Source organism: Homalodisca vitripennis, chromosome 1 (genome assembly GCF_021130785.1).
Source record: "Homalodisca vitripennis isolate AUS2020 chromosome 1, UT_GWSS_2.1, whole genome shotgun sequence".
Classification (NCBI taxonomy): domain Eukaryota; kingdom Metazoa; phylum Arthropoda; class Insecta; order Hemiptera; family Cicadellidae; genus Homalodisca; species Homalodisca vitripennis.
The window spans coordinates 236,695,338-236,710,394 of record NC_060207.1 but is presented as its reverse complement, the minus strand read 5'-3'; the positions used below and the strand labels follow the sequence as shown (position 1 = coordinate 236,710,394).

At 36.7% G+C, this 15,057-nt stretch overlaps 2 protein-coding genes across 2 annotated transcripts in view; both read left to right on the top strand.

Moving 5' to 3' along the window:
• The first annotated feature begins 3,979 nt into the window (after nt 1–3,979).
• LOC124353158 (CDC42 small effector protein homolog) overlaps nt 3,980–15,057 on the top strand; it is a 63,521-nt gene continuing 52,443 nt past the window's right edge. The window contains exon 1 of the mRNA XM_046803024.1: nt 3,980–4,063. The gene's annotated coding sequence lies outside the window, so the exon portion shown is untranslated. The remainder of the gene's footprint in view (nt 4,064–15,057) is intronic.
• Nucleotides 10,298–11,041, top strand: LOC124355230. Its single transcript, XM_046806274.1, has one exon. The coding sequence runs from the start codon at nt 10,298–10,300 to the stop codon at nt 11,039–11,041; it is 744 nt and encodes a 247-aa protein (XP_046662230.1).

Below are 15,057 nucleotides of genomic sequence, written 5' to 3'. Positions count from 1 at the left end.
ATTCAGATGACGTACGGAGACAACGTGACTTGGACAGTCAGTTGTCAGTCGGTGATCCGAAAATTGATTGCCGGTTCAGTTTTTGTTGCCACAGCAATGACCATCTCTCGTGAATTGATTGTTTCTCTACGTCATTATATCGAGTGACGGAGCGCTTCGCGTTAACGCCTGTCCAGCGATTACGCAACGGTCAACGTTTCCAGCGCAATAGGCAAGGCGACGTTTCCCGGAGCGTCAATTAAGCTGAAGTGTTAATTATTGTCAAGACACTCAATTGCGAGCTGCTAATGTTTGAGTCACAGGCGGTGTTAGTCACTCTAGTTGGCACCTTCACATTCACTTGGGCCTATAATAATATATTGCATAAGTGACATTTCCTAGACGAACCATCATCAGTCTGTCAGAATGTTCTGTTAGGTCACGTTTTGTTCCGTCCAGGGGAACGTTTCAGTGGAACCCAGTGGTTGTCTTCTTCAGGTTTTAAAATAATGTAACCTCAATTTCTGTACTGGCCTATATTAATTGAAGTGACTACTTCTTTTGGCGGGCTATGGATGTATGTATCTCACGCGTCACGGAACGTCACGCATGTTTGTTCCCCATATGCTTTTAAAGTAGAATCACAGGGGTTAAATACTTCCCCCACCTGACGAAGAGGATAGATTCCAATCCTCGAAACGTTGTGTTATACCTTTTAACTTATAACGATTGTAAATGTCCGAAATCCTGTTGTCCTTTTAGAATGACAGCTTTATCGAAACGTAAACAAACCGTAATGTAGACCACCTGCACTAACATGTCGTTTAAAGCATGTTTTACTGAAACTACCAGAAGTCAACAACTAGGCTGTGAGTATGGTGTCTGTAATCAGCTGTAACGGAGCGTATATATTATTATTATTTGGATTTACAATTATTAAATATTTGTTTATTCCTTTTTTAGCTAATAATTGTTGACATTTTTTCGGATTCATCCACAAAACCAAATAAAATTGTAGTGATGAAAGCTCCGAAAACAGCGAAGCAGAATTTGTAATTTACAAAAGGCAGTAAACAGAAGTACCTAAGTGTAAATGAAAATACGACTGATGATGCAACACAAAAATAATTGGCCAAATTACGTTCAAAATAACTTTAAAGACAACGTTCGCAAAGATTTAGAAACAATTACATAGCAGATTGTTTGAACAACTTTGATATTCCTCAAGCAAGGCAAAATAAATTGACTGAAATACGTAAAATGAGATATTTAGAAAAGGTACGTTTTCAAGATGTGGTACAGGATGAGTTAAAAGTATGGATACACTCTGTTTAGTTTTTGATGGATAAAGATGGTGGGATGGAGCTCGGGACACCTTTCCAGGAAATAGAAGTGACTTTGTAGTCACTGTTACAACTTTGTCCCGTTTCCCAAAATAGGGATTTTTTGGGTGGGGGGGGGGGACGTCTCAACATTTTTAAATGTAAAGACCCGTTAAGTGACGCCTCATTTGAAAGGTCTTGATAAAAGAAGAAGAATAGAAGGAAACTAGAGTCTGTATGTATATTTACAGCCCGTTATTAGAGGTTGTTACATAAATTTGTTTTTTATGGTGAGCTAGAACCTTCTTTATCGCATATTGTTTCCCAACTGATGTACTTTATTGAGTACCGACTTGATACAAAACTTCCTATTATTTCGTCAAGAATGCATTAAAATTGTGTGAAATTCTTTGACGACCGGGTACTCGATGTATAACGTAGGCCCACTTTGGGAAGCCCTAAATGTGAAAGGGCTACACGTTTTTAGGGCGGAATAAAACACAACATCGTGTAGAGGGATTTCGTGTGCACGCAGACTACGCAGTCACAATTGACTTGTACAGCGGAATGGTCGTTATGAACAACGGCAGTAGTGCTGTTGAGTTATTACATAATTGGGCAGGGAGGTGCAGTTATGGGGGGGTTGACTTCACGTTCAATACCGCAGGATATCCTCCTTTACTGTTTGCTCCATCCTGGCTGGATATCCTTCATCTTCCACGCGACAGCTGTGTTTCTGTGTAAATCACGCAGAGTTCGTACTTATTTATTTTTATTCGCGTAAAGCAGTTTTGAGACTGTTCGTACCTAACTGAGAGTTGACTGATTTGTCGGAACGGTTACTCAGTTTCGCAGTGGCAAGAAAGGAAAGAGATCGAATCATAACTTGGGCTTGGCCGTTGGTGTAATTTTGTTCACTATTATAGTCGGTGCCGCTTTCAACTCACACATAATGGGTCTGACCAAGGTACTAGATTTCTCTGATTATCTCCAGACTGTCTGGGAGTGTCTCCCGGCCGTCGACCCAGGATCAGAATCCTGCGGTAGAAGTGGATTTTTAGTATCCGAAGTAGACAATTTTGACAAAATGTTAAATATATATATTATATATATATATATATATATATATTTTTCCTTGACCAAACATTAATTTTCATCTGCTTTCTCCATCTCAAATGTTCATTAACAAAACATTATACTAGCCTACACTTAAAAAATAATTTTAAAACAAACAATTCAATATTAAAGTACGGTAGATTTTATTGTGAGGCCTTTCACTTTAAATAAAGTATCATTAGACCCATGTAACTAAACAGAAAATGCTTGGTAAAAGTAAAATGTCAACAATATTTCCTCAAATAAACTACATTTTAAAATCAAATGAAGGTAAAAGTTTTTAATTGCAGAAAACATGTTTTGAAAATAGTAATAATTATAATTACATTAAGAACAGTAACTATACTTTTGGAAAAGGCCCAGGTTCATTATTCACGAAATTATTTTGGTTATTCTGCATTGAACCCGTTTTTTAATCATGTAATTATTTATTATTTTGGAGTTAATTTAATTAATTATTTAACATTTGAAAACCTGTGCTCAGTTTAAAGTTTTTTTAACTTGTTAGATTTCCTCTAACTGTCTTTTCGTAAGGGCAATGTATTTCAAGCCATAGTTTTCGCAGTAATTGACTTCTTAGGCTTTAAATTTGTAAAAGAAGTATAGCCACTGCCACAGTATATTATATTAAGACACTTGAATGTATCGATTCATTTACATGGTATTTGGTATTTAAACTAACAACCCCTTGATTAACAATCGCTCAATGAACGCTTTGATTGTTAACAATGACACATTTACTGTTTGAATAATATAGCAAATCTGAATTACCAAAAATTTGTAATTAGAAAGATAATCTGCATGTTAAATTTCAAAAAATAATCGTATCATCTAAGTTTTGAAATTCATAATTCGATTTTGTTAACAACGTTTTTTCAACGTATTGTATACCGGGTAAGTTTTATTACATTGCTCGACACGGCACCGCCACATAGATCTAAGAACTAAAATTGTTACATCTTTTTAAATTGATATCGTGGTTTAAATTGTGTTTTCCCTAAAGCGACAAAGGAATCCTTTATAGTTTTTGAATTTGAATCAAAACGTGCGGTTTGTACCAGTTTGTGAAACATATTTTGAGACATTAATAGTAAAAACTTGATAAGTTATTTCGTGAAAATTTTATTTTTCCTAATTTAGGGGATGGGCTAAACATTTAGTTAAATCAATAATTTAAAAATTTGAATTTGGTCTGGAGATGTAGAAAAAATACAACCAAATCTTTAATTTCCTGGAAACGAGTTGTCCATGTGGTCTGTTGCAGTGATCACGAACGACTTTAATGAAAGTCTACTTTTCTTAGTAGATATAGATTTTTCTCGTAATATATATTTTTATTAGGTATCAAAATGGATGCTCTACACCATCTGAATTCTTCCTCATCCAACTTTTTTTATATTACTGAAAGTAATAAGTACTGCGTAGCGAGTGGTTTAAGATAAAACTCTTACGCTTACCGAATGTTAATTACGCTTACGCTATATTGGCAGAATTTAGTTTATTGTTGCATTTGATGTTCGTTCAATATTTACCGAATTGCTCAATGTATCTTTTGTTCACAGGAGTTGTCCAGTTATTTCTCGTTGACATTTGGACTGTTACAATTTGGATACCCAGATCCGTAAATTTCTTCGATCCTATTCAAGGTACGTCAATGGTTTGCTGTGACTATTTGTTTGAAGTTTGTTTTTTGACAATGGAAGGATTGTGAAGGAAACTGGATTTTTCCGGACATTTGCCATTGATCAGTGATACAAAATATTAGTAAATCAGTGCTACTGAATTTTTTTATCAATCAATGAACAATGTCAAATGTCCGGAAACATCCTGTTTCCTTTGCTGTTATGTTGTACAATGCCTGGTAGTGAACACGATTGTAGCGCTTACCATGCTTGTGTGTTCCTACTGCTGGAACGGACCGGGAGTCCACTGGTCCCCGTATCGAGGTCACCAAATGATAAGTTTGGCTGGAGTCGGAGCGGTCAAGGTCACTGGAACACTGGAATATCGACGGTGACCTTCGCCGCCGCAGAACTGGCTCCAGATCTACACACGCGGTTTTATTTCGTCCCTCGATTCCGACAGTGCTACACGATGTGTGTGAAGCAGTCGCGGAGTTCTGAAGTCTATTGTGTGGGTGATATGGGTTGTTTCTTTTTGCATGGCTAACGTTAACCCATATTTGTCCAGTTTGTTAAGTCCAGCAAGCTAGAGAGGAGAATTTATAATCTTTGCCTTAACTTTAGCAGTTGTAGCAAGCAGTTCATGTTTTTTGGAACGCGAGAATTCGGTCCAACATTGTCTAAGTACATAGAGTAAGATTAGGTAAGTTGATGGAGTAACCTTACTGAATCAGAATCTCATGGATGTATCTCTGACTTGTTTGCCTCGACACCACTGCAAAATAAATATCCAAAAACCAGTTAAATAAAGTAAAGTAAAGATGTCTTATTTTACCAGGGGAAGTTAGGACTAAGAAGGAGACCCAACGGCCGGGTCTCCCCGCCTGTTCGAACCACGACCAACGGCCGGGCAGGCGGGCTGCTTGCAAGGACAGGATCGCTCAGTGGCCACCCATCCAAGCAGCAGCCACGCTCGACGTTGTTTGATCCGGTTATCTTGCGATAACCGCCGTACCCACTACACCGCGCCATTGGTCCAGTCACTGTTCGGCTTAAAGGCTACTGATTTATCTTTCCAATTGATTAAAAAAAAAATTTATTTCAGTTCCATTAACAGCGTAATAAAGTGAAACTGAAAACAATAAAGGATGTTTGTTATATAAGTGGAGAGACGTTGATTCATTCTGAGAGGAAACGTTAATCTCCGTGTTCTCCATTAAAATTGAACCGTCCACAATGAATGGCCGGCAAGTCTGGAGATATTGAGTACGAGCCAAGGTTTATTTATAAAGTATTCACTCTGCCAAGTCCAGCGAGTTCAGGATGAATAGATAGGGCCCGGGGAGGTGATGCGGTGTGGCAACCCTTTCATCTCGGCTGCCGTGCCAGGTAGAGAGTTCTGTTTATAATTCGCCCCGCCAGCAAGGTAGCAGTACTCCAGCAGAGTGATGGTGATTTACTGTTGTTCCCTCCCCGACTGCAGACCGAGATGCCGCTCCCGCTGCCGCCTGGAACTGATCCAAATGTGCGGCAATCCTAAGTTCTCCCGGCACGTGGCAAACCCCCCCCCCCCACCAACATAACATTCTACCTGTCCATAGACACAGTTGTAGAAGAAAACAAACACTACGAAACATTCACCGCGCGTACAGAATTGAATTAATGAATACTTACGATTTCAACGTACATTTCGAGGTCATGTGAGAAAGATAATGTAAGCGTCTTCCTCCACCTATAGTTTGTTTTCCTTAAAGATGGTCCCTGGCGGAGCCGGGTCTGGCGGTATTATTAGTATGCTATTCTTTAAGGGACATACAACAAATACTGTAAAGAATTGTTTTACTACTATTTTTTGAATAATGAGGAGTTAAACTGTGTTTTTCTCCATATTTTTGGTTATCACAATCCACAAAAACAAAAAAAAATATTTTTATTTCGCTCTAATACTACCAAAATAGTAAAAAATTGTTTCCGATGCAATAGAGGTGTATATTTTAATTTGGTAGATGTTTTAAGTGAGGTGTTTAGCGTGTGAGATAGGTCGCCGAGACCCGGTTCCGTCAGGGATCTTCTTTAAAAAAAGAAACTAGGATAACGAATGAATTGCATCGATTGTGCATTACAAGTATAGGCCTAACATTTTTTCCCCCGGAGAAAGGCTAAATTAATTATTGTACTGAAGGGTTTTAAAATTAACACTTCCCAACCTCTTTTCCTATTCTAATTATTGTAATTTTCTGAAAGATCGCAATTTTGGATTGCGTTACGTATCCCTCGTGGTATTATTACACCTATGCGGTAAAGTTAGCAAAAGATTCTCCAATAAGGCTAGGCCTGGAGATTTCTCTATATGCTTTTTATTCAAGGACGTAGCCAGCGGAGGGGTCCAAGGGGTCCGGACCCAACAATTTAAAAAATTTTAGAATTACTTTTTTAGTAAAAGATTATTACTATTTAAACAATTCAGATTTACTGACATGTACTGCTGAAAGATCGTTCTCGACAAAGAAACGGGAGAACGTTTAAGGAACAAAATGGGACATTACTCTTCTGTCCACTACAGGAAAATAACAGTTGTCTGGACCCTCCTCAAAAATTTTTCCTGGCTATTTTCTTTTATTTATTATTGAAAATGTAAGGGAAAATGTAGTTTTTTGTGTTTATTACGTGAGAGTTTATTTCTAAGTACAGACGGGTATTCGGGTTGATATGAAATTATACATTTTCATGTATATATGCAGAAGGGTGAGGAAAATAAAGAACGATTATTATTAGGTAGACGGGAAAATGTATTTGCGTAAGAAAGACATTTTGAATTAATCCTTGGATACTAATTCTTTTAAACTGTTGGAACCGTAAAGTAAAATATTTAACCGTTGTAATTGGATTAGCTTTCACCAGAATCAAACCCAGGACATCAGGTGAATACACTGAACTGTCCGGCAATTGTCAATCACAGCACTATTGAAATAAGATGGACATTAATGGTTTGGCAACTTGGTATTAAGTAGATGTGAAGAACATGGAAATACTTCCCAGTAATTGTGACACGATATCTTATCTACAACGGACTTGTACATGTAAAGTAATGCTCAGTATACAGTACAACAGTTGTGTATGTTTGCAATACACTTCTCTTTCCAATCGTAATATTGCTAAATAACAAATATACTGTATCATATCGTATTCAGTACATACAAATAATAGAAAATGAAACTAGTATTTATCACACTCACACTTATCGACTCAAAGAGATTGCGAAGGAACGTTTGTTAACAAATTAGAGAACTTAGAATGATTTATACTGAGAGTTTCGACTGAAATAGCAATCGATAAAAAAAATCTCGGTGTTTTAACGTGAAATTAGTGTTTGTGGAAATAAAGACCAGTTGACAATAAATACGTCACATAGGTTACAAGGTATATGTTAACGTTTTTTAATAACACTTGTGGAGATTCTGGAAATCGAAAATATTTAAATAATTTCAAATTATACATTTTTATGAATTATTTCATTGTTAGAATTAACTAAGTGTTAGCAGTTTTGTGAAAAAAGTAAACTGCGATTGTGCTCAGAATAGTATAGAGTTTAATACTCATTATGTCTACGAAAGTGCGTCTTTTGATATTGTTACTTATGTTACAACACTATTAACAATGGAAGAATCCTGGAAATTTCGATCGGGCAATTTTGATTTATAATTCGGGACATTCCTGATTTTTTTATGTATAGCCACAATGAATAAAATGCTTTAAGTTTTATTTTGGGTTCAAAGGGTTCAGAGACACAAGGAGCTTGCATGTCACTTCCCGTATAACTATTACAGGCTGTTTGAGGAAACAAAAATATCGGTGAACAAAAACTTGGATAAAAAATTAATTTAAAAAAAGGATTTATTGCATTGAAGAATACAAACAAATTTTTGAAATGAAACAATATACTTGGAAGTTAATAAACAAACTTGAAATTCAACACATTACGATATGTTTTACATATTTACTATCAACTCAGCAAATCGGCCATGTTTTATTAAGAATTGTTAAAAATAACGTAGCCTATCTAGAAGAAACAAGAGAAATCTGTAATTTTGAAAAAGTGCACCTGCAAGACCTCGAAGAAATAAGTGAAATCTGTAATTTTGAAAGGGTGCACCTGCAAGCCCTCGAAGAAGTAAGTGAAATCTGTAATTTTGAAAGAGTTCATCTGCAAGCACTCGAAAAATGAGTGAAATCTGTAATTTTGAAAGAGTGCACCTGCAAGCACTCGAAAAAATGAGTGAAATCTGTAATTTTGAAAGAGTGCACCTGCAAGTCCTCGAAGAAATAAGTGAAATCTGTAATTTTGAAAGAGTTCACCTGCAAGCATTCGAAAAAATGAGTGAAATCTGTAATTTTGAAAGAGTGCACCTGCAAGTGCACGATACGTAAACGGTTCGCCGCGGGATACAGTGTAGCTGATACTATTTCAATGTGTTACGCCAGATATGCCGAATGATAACTGTTAACCCTATATAACGTGAAGTCCGTCCACGTTTCAGGAAACAGGCCAGGAAGGATGGTGCAGCTGTGCACAGTATCAGAGCTGAGCCCCAAACACCGAGGGCACTGCCAGACGTTGGTAAGGCGCGGATTAGATAAGACACGCTTATCACCTGGATGATAGATAAAGAGGGTCATATAGGTTGCGCGGAACGAGAATTATATAGAAGAGAATGAGTCATCTCTGCTCTGTGGAGCACGCGCCGCACCGCGCACCGGTTCAAGGTCCACTCATGGACATGGACTTGGACGCACAAAGACGCGCGGACTGTGCGCTGTATCCATAACGTCGCGCATTACTCATAACGAGGGACGCGTCAGGGTCACTACACAAGCCGAAACAGCTGGGCGTGCGGTTCCCGTCTCTGTGCAGCGTACAGCAGAATACTGAGCCATCCGTGTCAGTGTACGTGAGTATCTAACTGCTTATCAGTGACTGTACAGCCATAATGAGTGGGCTTCAAGTGGACACGAGTCCGCGATACGAGATCGCTGGGCTAAGCTTTATTGAAATCGTTATTGCGCACATATGGGCATGAATCGATGCACATATACATGACGGATCTCAGAATGACAGTTGTGGCTGTAGCGCATGCTGGGAATTAACACTAATAACCTGATTTTGTTTTTTTCGTGGAGTTCTGCTCATTTTAGAAACGTACAGTTTAACATAACTTGTTTAAGTTTCTTTGAGCCTTGTCAACGCGTGTCATCCGTTCACGTAAATATGCAGAAAATCCGAGGTTGTCATTATTTTCTTTGAAATTAAATAATTTGACCTAGATTCTCTTTCAATTTGTTATGGTCAGATATCGTGTCTTGAATTGCAAGGACGTAGCTAGCAAGGGGGTCCTAGGGGTCTGGATTCCCAATTTTCAAATTTTTCAACTGTTTATGATCTGTTTCAACTTATTATGATCAGATATCGTGTCTTTTATAGCAAGGACGTAGCTAGTGAGGGATCCTAGGGTCTGGATCCCCCAATTTTAATTTTTTTTACTGTTTATTATCTGTTTCAACTTATTATGATTACATATCGTGTCTTTTATACCAAGGACGTAGCTAGCGAGGAGGTCCTAGGGGTCTCGATCCCCAATTTTCAAATTCTTCAACTGTTTATGATCTGTTTCAACTTATTATGATCAGATATGGTGTCTTTTATAGCAAGGGCGTAGCTAGTGAGGGGGTCTAAAGGGGTTCGGACCCCCCAAAATTTTCAATTACTTTTTTAGTAAACGATAATTGAACAATTTTCAGTTGTTATCAGGCCGCCGAGCTGGAAGGTACTATAGATAAGCCGCTCCGCTAGTGTACCTTGCCCGCCCTGCCTGCCTTGCCAGTTCGCTCGTGTTGTGAGTTTCAGTGCTTGGCAGTAATTTAATATTTCCTTGTGTGTTCTGCAAACACTTTTCATTACATATATATATTTTTTCCTAGTAGTGTTACATATATTGTTGTGTGTTAACCATCACAATGGTTTGTTATAAGTGCAAGCAAAGTATCTCTCCTCCGACTGAGATAGTCAAGTGTGTTCAATGTTGCGCAGAATTCCACCCCGCATGTTGCCGAGTGCGTACTGTTGCTAAGTTGAGTGCTATGATTGCGATTGGGACTGCGTGGCGATGCGAAATATGTTCTAAGGACTCTGGCTCTGGAGGTTCCAAATCTGAGCAAGAAGAGGTCACTGTTATGGAGCTACTGAGGAGCATCTAGCACCAAATGACCGTGAGTAACAAGGACAACTCAGCTAGCTTCACAGCTCTGCAACTTTCTATGACTACGTTGCAGACTTCCTTGGACGGAGTTCGAGCTAAATTAGTTGCCGTAGAAGAAGAGAATGTTAAGATAAAAGAAGAGTGTCATAAGCTGATGGGAGCCAACGAGAAGTTATCAAGACGAGTGTCGGATCTGCAGTGGGAGGTCATGGAGATGGAGCAACATGCGAAGCTCCAGAACCTCGAGATCCGGGGCATTCCTGTCACAGCCGGAGAAGATGTCTACATGGTGCTGAGGGAGGTTGCTCGGGCTCTCAAGGTGAGGTATGAACAACGAGACATCTCCATCGCACATCGTCTGCCACAGCCGAGAAACAAGAAGTTCCCGCCAACCATCATCGTTCAATTCGTCAATAGAACTACGAAAGCTGAGTGGCTGGCTGCTGTGAAGACAAATAGGTTACAGACGACCGACGTGTTGGCAACATTCGCCCCGGCGCCTGTGTTCATCAACGAACATCTCACCAAACACAACAGGGAGCTTCTGAGACAGGCAAAGAGTCTGGTGCGAAGTGGAAGTCTTGCCTACGCCTGGGTTAAGGAGGGAAAGGTGTTTGTGAGGAAGACTCAAGACTCCTACGCCATCAGGATCTTCTGGTCGCTGGATGAGATCGACGTCAGGACGCCGCCGATGAGTGAGATGACGAACATGCCTGTGGTTGCCGCCCCCGTGGACAATTTACCATAGTGAGGGATGCGCCACCTCCAGAACAGTTGTGCTCCTCTAAAAGTATGTAGCAAGTATGGTACTGCAATGCCTTATTATTTAATTATATTATATTACTTTAAAACACTTACGTTTCATTTAGTATTTTCATAAATTTTAAGTACTTAATTTAAAACCGAATTTCTTAGATAGTTTTAAATAAATAATCGTTGATATTAAATTAACAAAAACTTTTACAAGTTTTAATGAATTTTTCTAAATATAATGATTAATCAAAGTTATGTAAAAGTTAAAACAGTAATATTTATGTAAACAGTTTTAAAAGGGTTTTGTTTTGCATTTTATGTAGGCTTTATATGATGGCTTAACATACATCCAATTTTAATATTTATCTACTTGTATAATAAATCTTATATGAATTAATAAGAGATTTTGAAAGTTATTATAGGTTTTAAACTATGCTAATTAATTAAATAAAATATACGTTAAGTAATAATATTTATTTAATTAAGTTTTTAAAGGGCTTTCCTTGTTTTGTATTTTACATAAAACCTATGTTGGTGATCTACTTTGATATTTACCGATTTGGATATAATTTTTTATATTATTTAAATAATAACTTTACAAGTTATCATGAGTTTAAAAAAAAAAAAAAAAAATTTACTGATTAATTAATTATAGCAAAATAGGCCTATTAGTTAAGATAGGATGTTGATAGTTTTGTATCAAAGTTTATAAATGGTTTTGTTCTGTATTTTATGCATATTAGTGCTCAAATCGATATTTTATTTTTTATTTCTTTCTAACACTTATTGTGTGTCTCTCTTGAGTATGTAACTAATAATTATTGCATTAAATTGGATATTTTGAACTCCTATTATTCGGAATTGTTTTATAAACATAGGCTTAATGAGAAGGAATGGTTGAACGTTGCGTGAGTGAATTTTGAATGTTTAAGTTATATATGCACTTATGGTAAAAATTGCATTAAACTTAAATAACCAAGAAGTGTTTATAATATAAATTTAAAAAGTATTATTTTAGGGGTTCTTAATTTCTTCTTAATTTCTTTATTTACATACTGAAGGCTATATAAGGATTTTATCTTTAACTATGTTTATGTTGTTTGGTAACGCTATTTTTTATGTATTTAGGATTTTTCAAACATTGGCTAGTTTTATTTGCATTACAATGTAGTGCGATACGGTTATGTAGGATATACTGTAAATAGGATTTCAATGACAGGTAGGGCAGGCGGAGCGAATGAGGCACGTGTGTATTATAAGATGAGTGATTCGTTAAATGTTTTGAATGAGTTTAGGAATGTGGAATGTCTGGAGTGTGAGAGTGTAAGTGTGATTGATAGTATTTTTTCAAATAAGTTTTGTTTTGGGAATTTTTTAAAAATGTTTCATTTAAATATAAGGAGCTATAACAAAAATTTCGAAGATTTGTTGGTAGTTTTAAGTACAATCAAAACTGAGTTTGATATTATAGTTTTAACAGAAACGTGGTTATGTTCAGAGGATCGTGATTTGGTAGAGCTTCAGGGGTTTGATACTTTTTGTAATAAAAATAAAAGGAATCAGAATGACGGGGTTATCTGCTATGTTAGTTCTAAGTTAAACGTATCTATGTCAGAAGTTGGTTTGCATAGTGCTACTAGTTTGTGTTTAGACATGTCGCTTGGTAGAGAGAAGTTTTCTGTGCTTGCTGTCTATCGCAGTCCTTCTACAGATAGGGACCTTGAACTCTTTATCAGTGACCTTGAACAATACTATGAAGGCCGGTCAAGGGACTGTGTGCACTGGTTGATAGGAGATATCAACTGTTGTATTTTGGAAGATAACAGAACACTTGTATCAGAGCACTATTTAGACGTTCTGTATGGGGCTGGGTTTACTCCTTGTATAACAAAAGCAACTCGGGTCACGCCACAGACAAATACATGTATAGATCATATTTTTGTTAATTTAAAAGTAACCGACAATGTTTCTTCACTGGTTGTTGACACCGGGGTAACTGATCACTATGCTACAGCTGTGGAATGGAAGGTTTCGGTTGGTAAAAATAAATCTAAAAATAATTTTAAAAATATAAAATTTATTAATAAATTTGAAGTAAAACATCTCCTTTTAAAACAAAACTGGGAAACTGTTCTCAATTCAACTAATGCAAGTGAATGCTCTTCTACGTTCGTCAAAAAAATCAAAAATATAATAGACTCTGCCACTCAAGTTAAAAAGTACAGTAATAAGCTTGTTAAAATTAAGCCGTGGATAACTCTGGGCTTGATTAAGTCAATTAGGCACAGAGATAAAATTAGTAAAACAATTAAGAAGCAACCTTTCAACGGAAATCTGATCAACTATTACAAAAATTATAGAAATCTATTGAGTAATTTGTTAAAAATTTCAAAAGATAATTACTATAAAAATAAAATAAATGAATCAGTAGGCAATCCAAAAAAACTTTGGGAACATATAGGGGAATTTGTAGGTAAAAAAAGTAAAAATGGGGAATTTCCAATTGAACATTTTTCTAGTCATGCTAATAGTAGTGGGGAGGGTTTAGCAGTGGAAGTTGCAAACAAATTAAATAATTATTTTGTTAAAGTAGGAGAAGAGTTAGCCAATAAGATCCCGACGGTAGACTGTGTAGTTGATGATGAGAGGTATCAGGTACAAACAGAGTTCCAGCTAGAGCCTGTCACTGAGGAACAGTTGGCAAATTGTGTAAGGGAGTTGCGGGGAGGTTCAGCACCTGGTATAGATGAAATAGCTGCAGACATGATTAAAACTAACTTTGAATGTATTAAAAAAGCTTTGTTGGAAGTAGTCAACTCTAGTTTACTAGAAGGTGTTTTTCCTGACTGTTTTAAATTTGCTAAAGTAATCCCTCTTTTTAAAGGAGGTTTGAAGGGGAATTGCTGTCAATATAGGCCTATATCATTGCTAAGTGTTGTGTCAAAGGTCATCGAAAAATGTGTAAGGAAACAACTTTCTAAATATTTGTTCAAAAATAAAATTATATCTGAAAACCAATTTGGCTTCAGAGGTGATCTGACCGTCAATGACGTATTTCTCAGACTGACCCATAAGCTGCATGATAATCTTAACATAAACAAGCGCTCTCTAATGGTTTTTATTGATTTAGCTAAGGCTTTTGATTCTTTAGACAGGGACATTTTAATTAAAAAACTAGAGTTTGTTGGTATTAAAGGTAAGAGCCTAAGTTGGTTTAAAAGCTATCTTTCTAACAGACAGCAGGTGGTATCTATAAACGGGGCAGAAAGTGATCTAAAGAATATTGATTTCGGAGTTATTCAAGGAAGTACCTTAGGACCTCTTTTGTTTTTAATTTATATAAATAATTTAAGCAAAGTTGAACTAGATAACTGTAGTATTTACTTATATGCTGATGATACTGCGCTAGTTTTTGAAGGGAATAATTGGGATGAAACTTACCTAAATGCAGAGAGAGGACTCCGTGTTGTTAAACAGTGGTTTGACCAAAACCGTCTGACGGTTAATGTATCAAAAACTAAACACATGGCTGTTTCACTTCGGGCTATCAGTGACCCAGTGGATATGGTTTTAACATTACATACATGTGTTCAGGGCACTGGAGTTCCATGTAGATGCAAGCCCTTAGAAGAGGTGAGGGAATATAAATATTTAGGGGTTATTTTTGACAATAGGCTAAGTTGGAGGAGACATGTTCAATATATTAATAGCAGGTTGCGCAAGTGTATTTTTATGTTTTCTAACTTATCTCGTATTCTAAATTTTTCCCAAATTAAAACTGTTTATTATGCTTACGTTCAATCAATTATACAATACGGAATAATTTCTTGGGGAGGGGCCTTTCTTTCAAAAATTCAACCAATTCAAATAACTCAAAAATCTATAATTAAAGCCGCGTTAAAGAAACCAATCCGATATCCTTCAGATTTGTTGTACTCTGAGTTTAAAGTGCTTGATGTCAGACAACTTTATGTAAAACAACTAATGTTATACGCTTTTAAAAACAAATTT